General features: G+C 39.8%; 1 protein-coding gene across 5 annotated transcripts in view; it reads left to right on the top strand.

The window, feature by feature from the left end:
- The window catches only part of ATP2B2 (ATPase plasma membrane Ca2+ transporting 2), a 387814-nt gene that overhangs the window by 359520 nt on the left and 7082 nt on the right, over positions 1-21212 (top strand). For 3 of the 5 annotated variants that reach the window (XM_048316142.1, XM_048316143.1, XM_048316146.1), the window contains 4 exons: positions 8-221; positions 2448-2659; positions 4124-4231; positions 7889-8071. In XM_048316142.1, the coding sequence (XP_048172099.1) occupies positions 8-221; positions 2448-2659; positions 4124-4231; positions 7889-8071 (717 nt within the window). Of the gene's footprint in view, positions 1-7; positions 222-2447; positions 2660-4123; positions 4232-7888; positions 8072-14157; positions 14330-20301; positions 20358-21212 lie in introns of all 5 variants that reach the window. The other 2 variants (XM_048316145.1, XM_048316144.1) reach the window with 2 other exon arrangements.

The raw sequence follows: 21212 nt of genomic DNA on the forward strand, positions 1-21212 counted from the left end.
CCCACAGGACTCCCCTCTGAAAGCTGTGCAGATGTTGTGGGTCAACCTGATCATGGACACGTTTGCCTCGCTGGCGCTGGCCACGGAGCCGCCGACCGAGGCGCTGCTGCTGCGCAAGCCCTACGGCCGCAACAAGCCCCTCATCTCCCGCACCATGATGAAGAACATCCTGGGCCACGCCGTCTACCAGCTCACCCTCATCTTCACCCTGCTCTTTGTCGGTGAGAAGCTCGGCCAGACTCGGTGCTCAGCTCACAAGCAGCTGGGTTGTGCAGCCCAAGTGTCGAAAATGCGCTTTAAATGTAACAAATTAATGCACGTTTGTTGTGTGCCTTCATTATCCAGCTGGTTAATGGGATGGGAAACACAGCAGGTGTCGTGTTGTTGTCACCTGCCATATATTGTTACCTTGGGAATGGCCCCATCGAGCTTTTTTCCCCTCACAAAACACAGGTTTGAGCTTTGCCAAAAGTTTATATCGAAACACAGCACAGAAGGTTATGTTGTAATGGGAGTATCCACCCTGATGCTTCTATGCTGAAATTTCATTGTAGACCTGTCATCGTGAGCAGGGATGTAAAAACAAATTTAAAAAACCCCACAAAACAAACCACAATAAAAATCAAGATCCATTTTGCCAAGAGCTGGAGAGAAGAGAGCTAAGTGTTGTCCACAGTCCAGAAATAATGCTGATCTAAAGTAGTATGGAAAGCAAGTAATCAGTATTAAGTGATACAAATAACACTCTGCTTTGACATTTAATTTCGGGAATGGATATTAAAAGGGGGCAAAAAGTCTAATTTATTGGATTACTGGATTCTTCTTCAGGCCTTGCTGGCAACGGATGCTTTTTATAGGTTATATTTTGGAGAGGGGAGGGAAGGAGAAGAAATGTTTCTTGCTGCAGGGAATAGTAGGAGCTAATAATAGATTCTGTTGCTCCACAATAATGTGGAGCATCAGAGGACTGATGATTTTTTCTGTTGGGCATTATCTTCTTGTCACTTTGTAGTCGCTGTTAAATCGCACGTGTTGTCTTTCAGATTTTTTTTCCTGCATATACGGACTTTGAGATAAGCTGCAAATGTAAATTTATGATTTTCAGGAGGTTTTTGAGCTCCACTGTGAAAGTCTTGTCCATTTTATGGCAATCTGGCAGCTTATTTGGGATGCTCAGAGGAGGTGATAGTCTGTTCACAGAGGAGTTAAACCAAAAGAATTGCCAGGTTTCTGAGGAGAGGTGGTCTCTAAAACTGTTAGATTTACAGGGAATTTTGAGAATGTCTGCGTTAGGAAATTGGAATTTCAGATTCTCTAAAATCGATGAAGAAAGTCTTGGTAATTCACGTGATAAGACTCTTGGAACAAGAATTTCTGTGAACTTCATGGGGAGGTTATAAGAACTTCTTGATGAGTTTTATGGTTTAAGATACTTTATACTGAGCCAGATGAAAAGTAAACCAGGCTTTTCCCCCTATTCTGCTTACTCCTGTGTGTCTCTGGAAAACTCCTGTATACTTTGAAGGACACAGCCCAGGCAATCCTCTGATAAACCTTGGAAACAGTCTTTTCCTTTCTGAGGTCCACGAGGCTCAGCTTTGCAGTAACATGATATTCTAAACTCAGCGCTCCTATAGTTAAATTTCAAATTATTGAGAATTATTTCTATTTTGATCAAATAATACTTCCTTTCTTTTGTAGTAGGTTTCTGCAGAGACCAGTCCATCAAGTTTTTATCTTCTTTTTTTTTTTTTTTTTTTTTTTTAGAAATAGACTGTACTCGAGCATACAGTAAATGTGTTTGAGACATCAGGCACATCAGAAATCCAGAATTCACTGTCTGCTCCTGTTAGGCTGTGGTATATATATATAAAAAAATCTTAACCTTACCTTTTCAAAACTCACCACATTTTTAGTTACTTGTCATGGGTTGTATCTTGCTTTTTTATTGGTCAGATCTATGAGTGAAAGCCAAATTATCAAAACAAACAGCAGTGCCTGCTGCTGATCAACCCCAAATCTATTTAAAACCACGAGTGTCTGTGGTTTTTATCACTGATACCCTTCAATGCTTGGCAGAAGTTACTGGGTTGGTAAATGGGTAAAACCTGCTGAAGAGGGGTGGCTTCTAACCACTGGAGATAATTGCAAACCCACTGGGAATGACCTTAAGGGTTTGTTCCACCTGAAAGAATTGAGTGCTTAAAATAATTCCTATGGAGTAGATAAGAGTAAGACTGGCAACCTTGTGGGGGCATAGAGTTGTTAGACAGGAGTCAGCATTCAAAAAGCTTCTTGCTCAGAAATTTGAGAGGTGTTCTGCTCACTGGTGCAAGAAATGTTTTCACCTAGAAAGGTGGAAAAGCAGAGTAGGCTAAGGAAAACGGGGGAATAGAAATTGGTTTGATTCGTTCTAGTGGGAACTTCTATTTTTGTCTTACACCTAGGTGAGAAAATGTTTAAGATTGACAGTGGGAGGAACGCCCCGCTTCACTCTCCTCCTTCTGAGCACTACACCATCATCTTCAACACCTTTGTCATGATGCAGCTCTTCAATGAGATCAACGCCCGCAAAATCCACGGCGAGAGGAACGTCTTTGATGGCATCTTCAGAAATCCCATTTTTTGCACTATTGTCCTGGGGACATTCGCTATTCAGGTAGTGCTTTGGGCAAGAAGTAGTAACTACCCACCAGAAATCTACCTGAAGTTGTTTGGGCTTTTTTTTTTGCTGTGTGTTTTCTTTTTCTTTAATTTTAAATCTAGGTGCTGCAGGAGGCCCATTTAATAGTAAACCACCTGGTTGCATGTATTTTCTCAACCAATGCAAGCGTTAATAATGGAAAATGTTATGTAGCTGTACTAATACAACATCAATTTTGATCCTTATGAATGGCTTAATTCTTAATTTAATCTTAGCATGTACAATAATAGCAGCCATCATTGATATTGTAGTTGGTTTTTAAAGAAGAAATTATTTAAAGTATATCAACAAAGCATTTTACAATTATTTATTACTCCATGAAAAGACAAATCTACCTTCAGACAGCTGATGCTGAACTGTTCTTCTGTTCAATGCCACTGCCCAGTGTTGCTCAGTATTCCCAGCAATAATGCTCCTGGATTGTGATACCTCATGTTCCTCTCCTGAGTTTGCTGTGCCAGTCACAAGTGGACATGATCACTAATACACATTTTTGCCAATTTTTTTTTCTGTAAGAATTCCTCCTTCTGCTCCTGCATCCGTCCTGTACCTGATATTATTTGATATTATCATTTATAAATCTGTTTCTATCTTGACATCATTGCTCAGCTCTGCAGTGGCAGCTCAGTATTGGGAGCTTTCTCCTGGCAGCAGCAAGGAGGAGGAAAGAGCAATTTGGACCTGGGCTGCAGTGGTTTGAAAAGGGAAACTCCTCAATAAACTGAATATTGGAGGAAGTGCAGCAGTGATAGGAGCACAACTTCGCAGTGATGGTCTTTGACAAATAATTCAAAATCATGGGTTTAAAACTTGGACAATTTAAATCTCTGGCTTGTGATTTCAGGTTTTGCAGCAGCAATATTAACAAGAAATATAAATAATATTTCCTTTTCAGTCAGCAAAACCTTCTCAGCCTAACGACCTCCTCAGACTCTGTGTGGTGTTATCCTGCTGAAGGTGTGGGGTTTTCCCACCCCGTTTCTCCAGCAGGACCAGACTTTTGTGGACCATCTGTCTCTCTATGATGGCACATCTATAAATACACAATAAAATGTTTATCAGAGGGAAAAGTCCCTCTTGCAATGGGCATTCCAAAATAAACCACATCACGGTCAATAAATCCCCAGCTGAGAATTCTCAGGAGCTGGGAGAGCACGTGGGGACTGTCCTGTTCTCTTTCTTCCTGACCATTCATACCATTCATATTCATATTCAAATATGAGGCTGAGGAAGTTTATTCTGAACTGTTGTGGCTTTTTTTGACCTTTAATTGGGGATGCAGAAGTTTGTGGAGTTTGGTGGAGTTTTTTGGGGACCAAAATTCTGCAGCTTCTTTCATTTGGTTGTTTGGTTGTTTTTGTTTTGTTGCCTTTTCCTCCTGAAAAATTGACCCCTTTTCCTCTGTGCTTCTCTTTGTAGATAGTAATTGTCCAGTTTGGAGGAAAACCCTTCAGCTGTTCTCCCCTGCAGCTTGACCAGTGGATGTGGTGTGTATTTATTGGATTAGGAGAACTGGTGTGGGGTCAGGTAAGCATTCAGGAACCTGCACATCCTAAGGTGTGACATTGTTGATATTCCTGTTATTTCCTTGCTCTCTCTCAGTGTCAAGTGCAGCCCTCACTGAGAGCCAGGGTGCTCTCTGAGAGCTTCGAGGAGAGATATATTAGTAAGGATAATTTATCCCTCTGTTCCTTTGGGGATTTTTGTTAATTTTCACACCTTTCCTTTCTAGCAGGGTGTGCTGTCACCAGGGCCATCTTCAGTTAGGCTTTTTGGTGAGAGATGTTTGAGCCACAACTTAAATCTTTTAGTCACCAAAAAAAAAAAAAAAAGCAACAAAGGCAATTCTGTTCCTTCCCTGGAAGAGAATTCCTTCCATAGGATGTGGCAAAGTTTTGGAGCTCAAATGAAGTTCCAATTCTAGGTCAACCAACTCATTCCCTTGCTGGAGCTGTCATAGGAAAAGTTCCAGCATGTTTAAAATATTCCTGCAGTGATTCTCCATCCACCTAATTCTGTGTGTGAACAATGGAAGTGGAAGTGCAAAAAAAAAAAGAGATTATTTTGCTTTTAATAGCTGTAGAAAAGTACAGTTAAATTAGTGTGTCCTTTTAAATTTCTGCTATATCCTCTGTCATCATTGGCTAATATATAATTGTATATGGATGAAGAAATAAATGTCAATGAGATGATATTAAATAAATTGGGATCCATTCTCTGGAAGTAATATACAGGCACAATCACTATTGTTAACATCCTACATTGTTCTGTTATGTGCAAACACAGATTACAAAGTTAATAATAATAATATTAATATTTTTTCACCTCTGAAGACATTAATGGGGTATTTAAGGTGTTGCCACCTGGTGCAGTAAAGAAAAAAGTGAAGTTACATTTTGTTCTCTCAGATGTAAAGAGATTTGTAGATCCAGAGTTTGCCTCTATGAAGAGTCAAGAAATGGCCAGCTGCAGTTGGAAGCTGCTGTGGTTCTGCTGGAAGTGCAGAGAATAAATGCTTGCTTTCAAATCTGATTATTTGTTCTCCCCTGGAAAAAAAAAATTCACTTTTTGGACAGTTTGGCCTCATTTTTCCTTAGAAACGCTCAGACTCAGAACAGCTTTTAATGCATATCTGGCTGAAACCCACCACTATTAGAGGGTTCTACTGTAATTATTACCTGAGGTTGGGATTTGACTTAAGGCCTTGCCGGAGGAAGATCTAAAATCAGTTTGATAATCTCAGAAAGGAAGGATTTTAAAGATTTTTTTCCAACTGTTTGGAAAATACCATCTTTTGGAGAAGAGGGAAGTAAAGCAGGGAGAGGGAGAAGAATCCAATCTGCTTCATTCAGCTGTGAAGAATTTCCCACGGCCTTTGATCAATTTTTTGGCTTCTAAATTTTGTTATCCATGGCTATTACATAATCACTGAGAACTAATACTAATATCAGCATTTTTTTTATAATTTAGTTGCCCCAGGCTTATTGTGAGACCCTAGACATTAAATTAAAACTGGTATTGGAACACCACCACAATTTTATCACTGAAAAGAAAGCAAATATAGAGGGGGGGAAAAAAAAATCCATCTTGTGGTCAGTATGTAGTGACCAGAAAAGAACAACAGAAGCTAAAACCAAATAATTATGTCCATATTCCCATGATTTGCAGTCTGTGGCAAGGCCTTTCTTCATGGAGCTCTTCAGTGAGAGAGAATTCCTTTCCTTTATGATGCTTCTCTTCCTTCTCAGCCTTTTCTCTGCTGCTGTGACTCATTCTAATTCACCACAAAACAAATTTGTTCTTCTTATTTTTAATCTACCTCCTGAACCCTATGTTCTTGTGAGCCACTAAAAGCAATCAAGATTTCCAAGTTCCAGTGTCAAAGCAGGCACTTCTAAAAGGAATTTAAGGAGCAGTTTCTAGGAAGTCAATTTGAGATGCTTTGAGGGACAGGTTTCTAACAGCTCCCATCCCTTCTGACAACCAAGGCTTTCTAAAGTATTTCATGTCCCATTCCCAGAATTACTGATCACTTTTTAAAGCTGTGTTCATTTTTCTGGGAATAATATTTAGTTCTTTAATCTGCTTCCAGTCTGTTGAGTCTGTGCCCTGACCAGTGTGGGTGCTGGCAGATACAGAAAATGAATGAATAATGAAAAAAGCCATGTAAACACCTTAAGGAAAGAATCAGAGCAGAGTCTTATCAGCTTGGCTGAGGTGGTGCAGGAGAGGAATGTTCTATCACATAGAATCCTGATCCAATACACTTATTTTTATAAATATTGGCTTAAAAATCCTTTATCACCATCAATTTCATCAGATCCCACAGTCTCCAGTAGTTTCTCTCTGTAGAGTGCTGGCATTGTAGTTTTGAAAGCTGGGAGGCTGAAGAACTTTCAGTAAGTATTGAATTGATGAGATTTACCCTTTCATTTTCTCTGCTGTTCTGTCTTTACTCATGTCACACCAATTCATTCCTTTTCCAGGTTTGCATCTTATTTTTCAACCCCCTTTTAAAAAGGCTTTATAGTAGTGTAGAAACTGGGTTTGGTTTGGTTATTTATTTTTTTTTTCTAATCTGTCTTTGAAAACATTATAATAAAAGTGGCCTTGTGGGTCATGAAGCTCAAGGAGACCCTCAGCAAACTCAAAAGTTTGCTTTCACCCTGAAAATATTTGGAACCTTTACACGTGTCTTCACTGCATCCATTCCAGTTTTCCAAAGCTCTCCTCACCAATTTCCCTCAGCTGTCTTGGTTCTCTCTTCATTTTTCACACATCTGGGCTTCACAGTTGTGGTTGCTCACTGCTGAAACGAAGACAAAAAAGAAAATTGCAGCAGTTTTTTGCTAAGTGGGTCTAATAGTTGACTTTGTAGGTGGTTTACTTTAAGCATTCAGTGTATTCCAGGTAATGTTTAAATTGCCCAATCTGCTCCTGGTTTTATTCAAGGAATCAGAACAAAGAGAAAATGACTGCCCAGGAGGGTAACACTGAAATCCATTGAAAACAATTGTCCAGCTGCAGTATCTGCAATGTTGGAAGATTGTTCTCCTGTATTAGTTACTGCCAAGGACCGTGTTGGTGGGCAAACAGAATAAGAGGGGTTAAGTTAATCAGAATTTATTGGTGATAAGGACACAGAGTTAGAGTCCCATGAGAAGTCCAACAGCCAGATCCAGACCTTTCAGAAAACTGAGTTTTGAGAAATGCCAGGAAAGAATCCTGACTTGCTGGAACAAGGGGAAGCTGAAGCCGTGAACCAAGGGAGTGCAAGATTTATGAGATGCAATGAATTTTCAGCTCCCATTACCATAATTCATTACAAATACCCAAACTCTAATTGCAGAGCTATCAGTCTTGTTAAGTTTTCTTTCCGTAATTACATTAAAATATTTCAATCTTGTTTTATTTTCTGTTTGTTTTATTGGTAACAATTTTCCCAGCCTTGATCTTGCTCCACACTGTGGTTTAGTGGTGCAAATCATGCTGATTGTTCACATAGTAAACGAAATATTTTGGGACTAAAATGGAGTTGTCCAAGTGCAAAGTGCTGTTAGGAACAGGCTTAGCTCAGCTTTTCTAGATCTTACTAAAATATGATTGCTCTTTTGTAATTAGCAGATTGTTATACTGTTGCTCTTGAATGAGGCTTATGTTTTCAGTACTTTTTTGTAATTTTAGGTCATTGCAACCATCCCAACAAGTAGGCTAAAGTTTTTAAAGGAGGCAGGGAGGCTCACTGAGAAGGAGGAGGTCCCTGAGGAAGAGCTCAATGAAGATGTTGAAGAAATTGATCATGCAGAGAGAGAACTCCGACGTGGACAAATCCTCTGGTTCCGAGGGCTCAACAGAATCCAAACCCAGGTATGCTAAAAATAAATGCCCATAAGGTCTAAAACCACCCAAAGAAACGTTTAATGTGGGATCGAGGCAAGATAACGTTAACAGGAAGCCACGGAGTATTTGTGTGTTTGGAGGATGGCACTGGTTGATTGTTTCCAAAGGAAAACCATGAAAAACAAAATAGGGGATCTGAGCAAAGGGGTTGTGTGCAGCAGAAGGGATAAACTGCAAAGATATAAAATGATAAAATGCAAACCCAGGAATCTGTGATTTGAGAATACCCTGACTGGATGTTCTTTTTCTCCTCGAGTGATGATAGCTCATAAAATTGTGCTGCTTGGCCAACATCAGCTCGCAGAATGTTCTGAAAGCTTTCTAAAACATATTGTTTGATTTGCTCAAAAAAATATATTGTTGCTGCCATTGCTGCACTAACAGAATAATTGAAATTGGGGAGTCTGAAGTATGAGGAACAATTTGATTAAAAAATTTAATCTGTTCAGTTCTGGCACTGCCACACATCAATCACGATTAAGAGGGATTGGTTTTCTTTCCTATTAGGTAATGAAAGATGTGGTTCTGGAATTTAGTAGGAAGGGCCTAAGCAGGCATTAAATACTGAGGTGTAAGAGTTGGCTACCAGGAACGATTCCTTAGAAATATCTCTGCCCAACTTCTGCTAAACACAAAAATCCACGGCATTTTTTATTATATCAGATCTTTGCACTGAACAATGGTGCCAAATATAGTGCAGGTTAAGGAGCTGTAAAATTTGTGCTGGAGTGCTGAAGAAAATCATGTGAAGTCTTTTGCCTTTTCCATTGCAGTGAAGTGTTTCATTGCACTCAGGTGTGCTCTGCTTGATCTTTCTAAGATCGAGTATTTCTGCCAGCTTGCAGCAGAGAACAGATATCACCACATCAGATGTGCATGTTTTACATGAGCCTGACAAGAAAAAGAGGTGAATAATTAAGAAAAAGATCTTTTTGTCTTGAAAGAATCTTCTAAAGAACATTTTTGTCTCAGAAGATTTGGGGGTTTTGCCTTCATCCAAGATAAATAGCACATTCTGCTTTTTCACATCTACAAATTGATACTTTTTTTGGGGGGTGGGAGGGAGATGCACCCAGGAATTTAGAAGAAAATGATAGCAAGAAGTCAAATTAGGGCAGTGAAATCTCTTGGCTGCATCTGCAGAGCATGAAATAAAGAGGGTGGAAGCTGCTGGTAGAGATTAAGAGTTGGGGAATTCCCAGGGTTCTGTGGTAAGTGGTTAAATACGGATCTTCAGCTTTGAGGTTGTGTGTCTTGACTCCATTGAGTCAGGAGCACTCATCACTAGAGAAAATTCAAATTCAAATTTCAATTGGGACAGGCAGGTGCCCAGGTAATGGTGATCTTCAGGGAAAGATGACCTCTAAATGTGCATTCTTTTCTCCCTGGTGGCTGTAGGAGGAGTGTTGCCTGTTGGCATTTCTGTCAGGATGTCTTTCTGGTTGGGGTGAGTGTAAATATCTTCAAGCAAAACAAAGCAAATTACATCCTTTCAGTTCTCTTTCTAGTCTGAGAGGTAGCTTTTAGTTCTGCATCTCTTTGTCCACTTAATTCACAGAGAAATGATTCTTTTGCACTACTTAAACCCAAATGAACATTAATTATCTCTCTAACATTAATTATCTAACATCCATCTCAGTTTCCTTTCTGCTCTTAGCTGTAGAAGCACCTCTGGTAGGATGTCTCCCTCCTCTCTGCCAAGAGGCCTCTGTGATTTTTCTTCTCATTTTATTTACTCAGTGACTTTGATTTTTTTGCATCCATTTCACATCTGTGCAATGACAATGAAAGAAAGAAAAGAAAATGGGCCAGCAGATTCCAAAGCAGTGCCCAGGTGTGCAGCGGAGAGTGATGGACTTAGGTCAGATTTGATCCCTGAGCTGTGTGTGGGGCCCTTCCAGGTGGATTAATTCCCTCGTACTGCATTTCTCAGGAGGCCAGCAAAAGAAGAGCTGCTGGAAGAAGATTGGGATGTCTGTAGCATCCCTGGGAGGATTTGCAGGAGTCCTCTGCACTCCTGGAGAGGCGGAAGAAGAAGGCAGAGCATCCCCTCATTTTATATCTCTCTGAGGATGGCAGACTAGGAATAAACACTGGGCTCAGGATCAGGTTGATCATTCAATCCTACCAAGACCAGTTTTCACACTTGTTGCTGTAATTTGGATGATTTGCCCTTATTTTCTCTTCAGTCACTATGCACAGATGGCCACAGCTTTCGCTTCTGAAATAAAGAACCTGCAAGAGGCTGGGTGTTGTTTGCAGGTGACCAACACATCTCCCTTGCAGTGCTCTCATTTAAGCCCATCCAAACTGACAAAACTTTGCACTGCTAAAGAGATTTTTTCTTCCACATCCCCTCTCAAACAGAGGGTTCAACCCAAGACACCAGAGAAGGGATTTTCACTGGGATTTTTCTGTTTCTGTGAAGACTTGCATAAATTTACTTGAAAGGCGTATGAAAAATGCACATAACTAAGCCAGACATTGGCTATCAACTTCTGATTTGTTCTTTTTGGCCTCCTGTTGTTAATTTAGATATTTTCTTGTCTTATAAACATGCAGTAGGGAATCTCTGGATGGATGTGTGTTCTCCTTCTCTGAATGGAAGAGTTCCCTCACTGGAAGCCTCTCTCAGATGACCACTGAGGTGTGAAGCTTCACAAACGGCTCATTTTAGTTATTCAGGTTTGAGGAGGATCTAAACGAGGTCTGAAATTGCATAAAGACAGGACTTTGCAAAAGTTTTCTGCAGTTTTTTCCAGTCTTTGTTGCATTTCTCACAAAGTTTTCATTCTGAAGGCAGACAAGACTGATCACACCCTCTTGGTGGGTCTAACAGCCTTTGGGAAGTTCACCAAGTTCACCTCCAGGCCAAACTGCATCAGCTGAGTGAAAAACAGGAGAAAAAAATGCATCTCAACTCTTGTAATTGTCCATTGAAAGTTTCTCTAGTTCCCTCACATTTGAGAATGGAAACATTCTGAAGTGAGGAGATTCAAAAGCTTCTCAAGTTTCTCAGAATTTTACACCCCCGGTCTGATTCTTTCCTCTGCTGCTTCATTCATCCTGAAATTCAGTTTGTTTTATCTGCATCAGGTGGGAAACAACTGCCTGGCATGTTCTGAGAATAAAAGGAAAAGCTGAAAAGAATAGAGGTGACATGGCAATTGCTACTTAAAGATTATTCCTCTTCAGATGCTAAAAACCACCCAGCGGTGCTGTATTGCGTTTTTCACCCTTAATTTTTCATGTAGAAAACATAAAAACTTTTCTTTTCAACCAATTCAAACCTGCCAGCAGTGAAAGTCACTCCTGGCAACAGTTTCTGATGTTGGATGAAAAGCCAGAATTTCGTTTTATGGTTTCCATGTAGCTTTTAATATAGAAAACATTGTGGTAGCCTTGTGTAAGTGGAATGGAAACGGTTCTATTTCGTGCAGAAAGGTGGCTTTTTTTAAGTTTTTTTTTTTAATTTTAAATTAATATCCTGCTTGGAGATTAGGGGAATGAGTCCTGGGTCCTACTCATGTTAATGAAAAAAGAAATCATTCTGAAAATCTGTTTTGTGTTAAAAATCAGGAAAAAAAATCTGCTCTGCCAGGACTATTCTGCTACTATTAGATTTTAAATGTTTTTTAGTTGCTAATCACTGATATTTTTACAGGCTGTGCACATCTTAAAAAATGGGATCTTCTACAGGATAGAACACAGGGAAAAATGAGAAGGGTGTGAAAAATTTCAACGTTATGGATAAGCTTCAAATGTAGGACAGTATTTTTTCTCTACCTGAAGGTCCATAATCAAAACACCACTGCATCCTATATTGTGTTGGAAATTTTTTAAACTCAAGAATTTTTGTTTCCTTTCTCCTCTTTAGCAGCTTGAATTGTTCTAAATAAATGCTTTCCCTTGTCATTAAAAGGTTACATCTTAATTCAAAGTGCACTATTTATTTCCATGAACTCTTTTCTTCTTTGTTATTTTCTGCTTGGAGAAGACAAACTTTTGGGCCAAGTTCTTCTCTTCTTTCTTGGCTTCAGGCAGAGCACAGTCCTGTATGTTCAGCTTTTAGGATTCTGGGGAGGTTGTCATCCTCCCCCCATGAATTACATCCATGAAGAGCTGGAGTTCCTTTCTTCAGGAGAAAAGCAAATTACATGGCTGTAATTCTTGTTCTCTGAAGAAACCATTAAATACAGATCTTCCCTCATCTTTTCACTCTTGTACCAGAGGCTTTCAGTTTGTTAGGAAGGCATTTGCACATCTAGAAATACCCTTTGGCTCAGGGTTTATCAGCACATTTCATGCCCTCAGTGGGAGTCTCAGAAGTCTTTTTTGAATGGTCTCTTTTGAAGAGTGCTCTGTCACCTGGGTTCGACCCTGAGAACCCAAGATCTGTATTTAATTCTACTTTTGTAGAGCGTTTCAGGTGAGTATTGAATTTGCCACATGAGCCACGGTTTGAGCCATGTGGTTTTTCCATGAACCTTAGCTAACACCCCCCTCGTGCCCTACCCCATGTGCCAATCACCTCACGTTGTCTGATTTACTGTGAGATTTGCACTGGACATGTAAGTCTGCTGCCAAAAACAAAGCTCTGCAGTTGTGGGGTCTGCTGAACACTGTCCAGCCCTGGGTGTGCACAGTGAAATGGTACCAGGGCTCAGACAGAACAAATCAGTTGGGCTTTGTGTAGGAAAATTCACAGTGCCAATTTCACAGCAGTAACATGGGATCCCTTTTCCAGCTGGCTGTGGTTGATTATTCCCATAAAAACACACAGGAAAAGAAACAATGATGGCCAAAGATAAGATTAAGAGATGGGAAACATCCATATTAATGAAGATGCAGCCCTACAAACTGGTTTATTCCTAAGACTGACCACAGCAGAAAATCATAAATTCATTTTAGTTCTTCCCACTTGGAAAATGTAGGAGGGTTTGCACCGAGATTTGTGCTGTTTAAATGGATAAAAATACCACCAATTTCCCTTTTTCTAGGCTGGTTATCTCCAGAAATGTGGGCTGCATGATCTGGTAACAGTGGGTTACTTCAAACAAGTAGTTGGTCGAATTCCTCCCGTGGGAATTCCTGCTGCTTTGTCTGTTGTGGTTGCACTGATGCAACAGAGAGAACATTTTGGGCTGTAGGGATTTGTGGGATTTACTCCTGCCAATCCCTGGCTTTCCCTCTGTACCCAGAGCCTGCTTTTTAGGAGTTTACACTGGTGCCAAAGGATGCCTTGAAATACTCAGCTTTGTTTTTAACTCATCCTCTGTGGTGAGGACTAAAAGTGCTCAGGATGGATCTGTCAAACAGGCATATGAAAACAAGTAGAAAATTGTCATGTTATTTGCTGCAATAGTCAATCCAGTTCCACATCATTTTCTGGGTGATTTTAAGTGCTTTGTATAAAGATACAATTTTAATCTCTTTAAACCTCTGGTTATAAACCCCCAACATTCTTTACAACTATGCTAAATTTATGCAAACTTTCATTACAGAAAACATCAGCTAAAATATTGGAAGAGTTATTTTATCAAACTTGTGTACTGGAAACCCTGGGTTTATAGACAAAATGGAGTCATATTTTGAGTATTAAAGTTTTTCTGTTCTGATTGAGTGTCATCCCCATCCCCCTCCCCCAAATTCCAACTGAGTAACTGACTTTTTTCTCCCCCTGGAGAGAAATAACAGTGTGACTTTAATCTAAGTAGGAAAAAAAGAGTGGAGATTAGTGATATCAAACATTCCAGTTGTTTCTATTTACTCCTAAATAAAATGGTTTAAACTTTAAAAGACTGTTATTTCAAATCTTCTACTTGTTTAAAGTGATGCAGCTCCACTGCCTTGTCCGGAGCTGCCTCATTTTATCCAGACAGAAAATTTGAATCGTTTCTAAAAACATTGAAAAGGGACCCTTAAAAATATTGATTCCACCTGAAGTAGAAGCGTGTGCACGGTTGATTTGTTGTTTTTCATGATTATTCCTGTCAGTTATGCAACTGTATCCATACTTTAAGCAACTTGTCTCGTTCTTTCCTCCGTTACAGATCGAAGTAGTCAATACTTTCAAGAGTGGCACTTCCTTTCAGGGGGCTCTCAGGAGACAGTCCTCCGTCACAAGCCAGACCCAGGATGTAACCAATATTTCTAGCCCTAGTCACGTATCGTTATCCAATGCTCTTTCCTCTCCTACCAGCACCTCTGCTGCTGCGGCTGGGCGTGAGTGTGAATTCTTACTGCACCCGACCCTCAGAGATGCCAACTTAGCCAGAGTCGCTTGAGACTCAGCTCGTCTGCCCCTCCCCAGTCTCTGCTCTGACTTTAATTAGCTCAAAACCTGGGACGTGATTACTTTGTGTACAGTAGATACTCCCCAGGAGTTGCTCTCTCTTTCTCTTTGCTAACTCACGGTGAGGACAGGAATTTTGGTCATTTTTTACCTACTGTGAGGAGATTTCAATTTTATTTGAGGGTTCTGTCAGGTTTTCTCAGTGTCATTGATGTATTTTCTACTGCTTATAAAAGATAGATTTTAAATGATTTTAGAGCTTTTCAGATATCAGATCATTCCACCAGGAATCCTCAGTAACATGTCCAGGAAAGACATGGAAAGGAAGGAACAAGAAAATAGGGAATGTAGTTTATGATGCCAGGCTAAGGGGTTAAACTTTACATGAAAGGTGAAAGACTTATTTAGATTTATTCTCTCCACCTTATTTAGATTTATTCTCTCTGTCTTATTTAGGTGTAGATTTATATCTCTGAGTTCACTGGCAGGTAAGCATTGAAGCAGGAGGGACCTAGACAAATCAAAGGACAATGTTGAAACAGCAAAATTGGTGTGGTAACAAATTTCTTAGGAGAAGCAGATTTCTGAATCCTAAAATCCTGACACAGCTTGGTTTTAGATGTAAAATATCTACTGGAGAGGTACTGAAGGGAATGAAACATCTTTGAGGCAGCTGATAAGGAAGGGCTGCTTCAGTAACAGAAAAATTCCAGTTTCTCAGGAAGACTTTGGTTCTAGATTTTTATTTATCCAGGACTGTGAGTGGCTATTTTGTATTACAGCATTAAAAGAATATTTAAATGTAGAGAACTCCGTTTACAAGCTTGTCACACGCTGCAGAGGATAACGGGGCATATTCCTTATACAAGTTTTAGAGAGAAGTTGGCCAGACAGAGAAGAAACTGCTCTTTTCTCTCTGGCCAACACAGAGAGGGAAGGCAGACAGAGATAAAGCCGACAAGAGAAGGGGATAAAATTCCAGAACTCCTGCAGGAAAAAGGAAGCTTGACCTTTCAAGTTTGAGTGCAAACCCCCTCAGTATTTGCACACCAAGCACTCAGACATGACTTTTATAGCAGCAATTAAATCTTATCGAACAATCACAAAATAGTCTCAGAAGTATTTGTCCATCAGACAGATCTCTGAAGGGGGTTTTTTGCTTTTTTTCATGTCTGGTTGATTGGTTGGTTGGTTTTTAAAGTGTTTTCATGCAAGAGCAGAGCACAGCACCTGAAGTTCTGTCGGATTTAAAGGAGAAACATCATTTTTGCTAAAGCTATTTCAGTTCCAACTTTGGCAATTGCTCCTTGGAGATTTTTCTATATTTTCCTACTTTTATCTTGGGAAGTTTGGCCTGAGAACTTTCACCTGAACTATTCCATGGCAGCAGCAGGATTGGGAGAAGCAAAGTCATGAAGCTGTGCCAGGTTCCTGAGCCCAGGTTCACTCGCTTCCACACGTGAGGGCACAAACCACCAAAATTCCAAAGCTGCCTTTCACCCACGGAATGACTTCCCAGGGTAAACTTTCTCCATTTGAGCAGGAAACTGGGAGCAGCTGGTGGTGCTGTGGGAAATGTTTCCCTGACATGCTGTAGCCAGTGCTCTGGGAGGAAAGATCTAATAGAATTTAAATAGACAATTTATCTTCCCTCTCCACTCTCCACTGCAGCAAAGCAACAAGAATTGGATGTTCTTGTGTCTTGACAAGGGCCTCGCTCCTTTATGGGCTGCAGTTAATTAATAGGAGAAAGCAGAATCTGCTCCAGCCTTTGTCACCTTTCATTTGGAGAAATAAAACAGCTCTCCAGAGCTCCTCTGGTTATAGCCACGTTTATTCAGGGCAATAAAAGCCAGATGATTGATTTGTTAAACTGCCCAGAGATAGGGATCTCCATGGCAGAGGCCAATTGGACACTGGGATTTTAAAGTGGTTTTTCTGGACTGCTGGTGTTTTATTACCACAGCAGAATGTCTGTTGGTATTAAATCGGAATTATAACACTTAGGGAAAGTTTTGATTTATTCATACAAAGATGCAAACTTATGAATGGCAGTGAAAAAACACCAACAAATAAAAGCCCCACGGTTTTTAATTTTAAATGGGGTATTTGCAGTGGGTTGTTCATCTTCCAGAACCTGGAAAACCTTTCCTAATCCAAATTTCATAGAAATGGGGTATGTTTTTATGAATTGGCATTTTTTGAGGAAATCCTAGTTGCAAAGTGCTCACCTAGGTCTGCTTTTAACTCTGTGCTTAAACTGTGTGTGGTCACACAGGACTGGCTGCTTTCCTCTGAGCTGCTCAGAGTGGCTCAACCCCCAAATCATTCCCCTCTTCCCATGGGGTGGAAGGGAATAACGGGATAATTGTACTTCTGATTTTGAAGGCTTTCCCATTCTTCAGGATTTTAAAAAATATATGTAAATATATTTTGGGGAGCGTCAAGGGAGAGTATAGGAAGGAAAACAAGGTCTAGTTCTCGAAAATGGCTGAGCCAGTTGCAACAATTGGGGTATTTCAGGTGTCATTTTGGGTGCCTAAAATGGAGAGGGTCTGATGTCAATAAATACTTAGCAAAAAATTAGAGGAATCACATGATGCTCTCTTGATAAGATGTCAGTCGAATTTAACAGAGCATTTATGAAGTTCTTTACTAATTATATTTCTTTTTAATAGAAAGTTAATTGTGACTCCTCAGGAATCTGTGAGATTTCTTCTGCAGGCTTATAGTAACATTTTGGAATTTTTTTTTTTTTAATGGAATTTTTTTCTAGTATTTTTGGGCAAATTAATGTTTGACTCAAAGCTTAGTGCCTGCTTAAAGAGAAATCTTCCTGTGAAATCCACTCCTGCAGTGGTTTGTGAAACAGATTAGCAAGTTATTACATGTAGTTAGCAGCCATTCACAAATTTGGCCCATTCAGAGTTGTGGAATCCTTTAATTAAGGGAATATTTAATACAATACAAAAGTTTCCCTAGTTAGCCGTCAAGGTGTTTTTGCCAATCACAAACTACAAACTCCTGGATGTCACCATTAACTGATAACAGTGGGGTCCATCCATGAATCCCTCGTCTCTTTTGAAAGGTGTTGAAGCTTTAAATAAACAGAGCAAGAATTCCTGCAAATTAAAACCTGGCATTTTCTATATGCTGAAAAAATCAAGAAATTCATTTAAATGCCCACTAAATATGCACACCTGTTTAATATGCAAATATTTAAGCTACAGAAAATGAAAATATGGGGAAGTTAAGGCGCTCTGCGGATGTAGTCTTAGTTTTTGTTGAGTGCATGAGCACTCAGATTTACACACAAACTTCTATCACTTGAAAGCTCTTACACAGCAGACTTAGGGGTGGGTTCAGGTACAGCCTTTGGTGGATGTGTATTTTATATGCATTTTTTTCTGTGTTTTATTTTGGGGGAAAAAAACCCAGAACCTTGGGGCAGTGGAGCATCTTTTTTCCTTTTTGGAGCTCAGAATTAATAACCCCAAAAATTATCTTGTGCTTAAAATTATGTGATTAGTGCTTTATGGCTAGATTTTTTAATTAGACTGAGGGTGAGAATATCTAACTGTACACAAAGTAAACAAGTCTTTATCCCACTCTGTTTGTACCTGGTTTGTGTTAGCAATAGGTAACCCATGCAAAAGAGCACTGATTCAGATTTTCCAAGAAAGACACACATTTAATATTCCTTTGTGCTTGCTCTTCCCCTCATTCTCATATGGAGCTCCTACTCTTCCCAACTGGAAGCAGTCAGGAACTGCAGGTCTCTTAAAAAACCCCCCTCACTTCTTTCAGAAAAGGTTGTAATTGTTAAGTTTAGAAAGCACTGGGCAAACAACAAACAAACCAAACCAAACCCCACCAAAAGGAGACCTCCCAGAGTTCCTTTTTCTTGGTTCTGTTGAGAACTGTCAGTTTTGTCAGAGGTTTTTAGAAGCAAATACTTAATGGAATCCCTTGAAACTTTTTACTGCATGAACCCCAGCAGCAGTGGCCTCTAGTGACCCACTTGTGTGGTGAGACAGGAGAAAATACACAGTCACGACTCCAAATTTTATAGCAGCAGTTAAAATCTCACCAGTCAACCACAGAATTGTCTCAGAGGTGTTTGTCCATCATACAGAGCTTAGAAGGTTTCTTTGGCTTATTTTTATGCCTGGTTGATTGGTTGGTTGGTTTTTAAGAAGTGTCTTCATGCAAGAGCAGAGCTCAGCACCCCTAAGGCTGGATTTGTGCTCTGCTTCACTTGGAGGGGCCAGAGCCTTCAGAATTGGGGCTTCATTTGCATGGCCAGACGACCTTTCCCATTCCCCTTTTAATTAAAGAATAGTTGCCATTTCTGAGACGTGCCAAGAACGTGTCGTGCGTAGGGAGCAGTGTTGGACATTCAGCTTTTGCTGGGGTGGCACAGGGGCAGGAACTGTCATTTACAGGTTCAGGTGTCACCCAGGGTTTGCTTTGGGCTGGCACAAGGCCATGAGCATCTGCAAATTGTGCCACACCAACGTGAGGCACTCAGCAAGCTGAGTTCCTGTGGCTCTCACAGCCCATTTCCCACGAGATCATCTTAAAGATTCCATTTAACCGTTTGCAGTCTGCTTTGCATGAAGAGCTTTTATATTTCTTACATATTTAATTTTCTGTAAATGAAATAATTGAGAATTTAGAGCTAAAACTTGAGGCAAAATCTTGTTTGGATGGAATCGTTTCATGAAGAAAAATGGGAACAATTTTCTTTTAAAGAAATCATCTATTTTAATAAATGTTGAGGCAAAGATTGCTGCCCAATATCGATCTACATTCAGATCCCAGAGCAAGCCCAGTGGGCATTTTCAGTACAGGAAGGTATAACCATCACAGGAGGAAATGGACCAAGCAGAATTGAAACCCACAGCTAAAAATATGTTTATAAAAGTTGCACCATTGAATTGGGGTTCCATACTAAAGCTTAGGACTTCCCCTGGCTGTAACCAGGGTTTGATCAAACCCTGCAGGGATATGCAAAAAATCAAAATCAACTCCTGTATCTCCTCCCTGAAGGCTAATTAAGCAGATTTAGAGCCTAAATATAAAGCCAAGCCCTCAAGTGGAGATGTGCCATGGCAAGAAGGGTTAGATCCTGAAGCACAAACACGTTCTCTTAAAGGCTTGTGCGATTTATTTAAATCTGATACAAAAATGTCAAACTCCATAATTTTGCAGCAATCCTGCTGTGGGAAGTGGAAGCCCTGCATATGGCTCTGCTCTTATACTCTAAAGCACAGTGGAATTCAGCCCTGTGAGCCTTTTGTGGAATGAGAATCAGGCCTGTGGGGGTGCTCTGCTTTCCTTGCTGCCTGTGGTTTGAATTTTCAGCAGCACTTGCAGGATTTACTGCATCTTTATGTGGAAAGAGTATAGCACAGATAATGTTGTGCATCCATTTCACTCATTAAAGCAGAAAACTAGAATTCTAATTTTTATAGATTTTTTTTTTTTTTTACTTTGTATTTGAATTTGCTTGACTTCTGCTCTCCAGAACATACGAGGCACAAAATTTATGGGTGACTCCAATCCATGCAGCATCTCCTGTGGAGACCTAATCTGATTTTACTCACCTAAAACTGGGAGGCTTCAAAACGAAATAAATACCAATATACTGAAGAGGTTTCCTATTTCAAAGCTTTCCATATGCAATAGTCCTTGACCAAACTCCTTTACCTTTGTACAGCTTTAGTCTTGACCTAGAATAGTCTCAGTTACACCTAAGAGTTGGCATCTCTTCGCAAAATTGACCTCTTGTTTACAATTTTATACTAATCACCTTACTGACCTTTCAGTATTGAATTTATTTGCTGTTGCAGTGCCCTACTCTCTACTGTCTGAATATTAAATGTGTTTGTTTTCCCAGAGGGCTAGAGAACATTGGACAAAAGGGTTCAGCAGGAGAGAGTGAAATAAAAAGAGGTTGTGAGTCTTTAACCTTGAGCCTGAAATGAATGTGAACCAAACTCCAGATACTTGGCTTAGATGAAGCCAGGTAAACATTCGAGTATAAGCCCACACACTACCAACCATAAACAGCTGTTGGTGCTTACCAGGCTTTGGATATTTTGCCTAGATGGTTGTACATAGGACTGACATTCTGAATATCACCTTTTTCTTCTGATGGGAAAAAAAAAACAATTGTAGTATCTAAAATTCTATTTCTTTTTTTTTTTTTTGTTTGTTTTTGCTTTTTTTTTTTCTTGCCTGATGCAGTATACTAAATCTGACTTTCAAGGTGGGATGAAGCTGAAGAGTTTTTTTCTGTTACAGCTCCAGAGAAGAAAGAAGTGGAAACTTATAGCAGTGTCAAAAATGTCCTGAAGTGTTGTCCCCACAGTCTTTTGTTAAAAGCAGTTCATTTTTTTCTGTTGTCTCCATTACTGTGAGAAAAGGGAGCTGTATTTCACTGTTTGTCTTCCCTTGGCATTGTCAGTCTCATAAAGAAGCACCATTACATGAACTCTACATAGTTCATACTAAACCAACACTTCCCAGGTTCTATCCGTCATGGATGTCCCTGCTTTTCCATGCTTTTACAGCCATAACAACATCCCAAGTTCATCTGCTTTATTTTATCTTCAAAAAAACCTGGGTGGGCTTTGTTTCAGCAGAGCCTCTAAACATTTTTATACCAGATATTACCTCAAATCTTGAATTTAAGCATGTATTAAAAGAATTTGTTGCTGTTGGGCCATGTAACTCTGGGTAAATCATATTTTTAAATCTGGGATCAGCTATAATAAGTAGATTAAATATTGCAGTATTATGGTAGAG

The sequence above is a fragment of the Corvus hawaiiensis genome, chromosome 11 (assembly GCF_020740725.1).
Source record: "Corvus hawaiiensis isolate bCorHaw1 chromosome 11, bCorHaw1.pri.cur, whole genome shotgun sequence".
In the NCBI taxonomy this organism is placed as follows: Eukaryota; Metazoa; Chordata; class Aves; order Passeriformes; family Corvidae; genus Corvus; species Corvus hawaiiensis.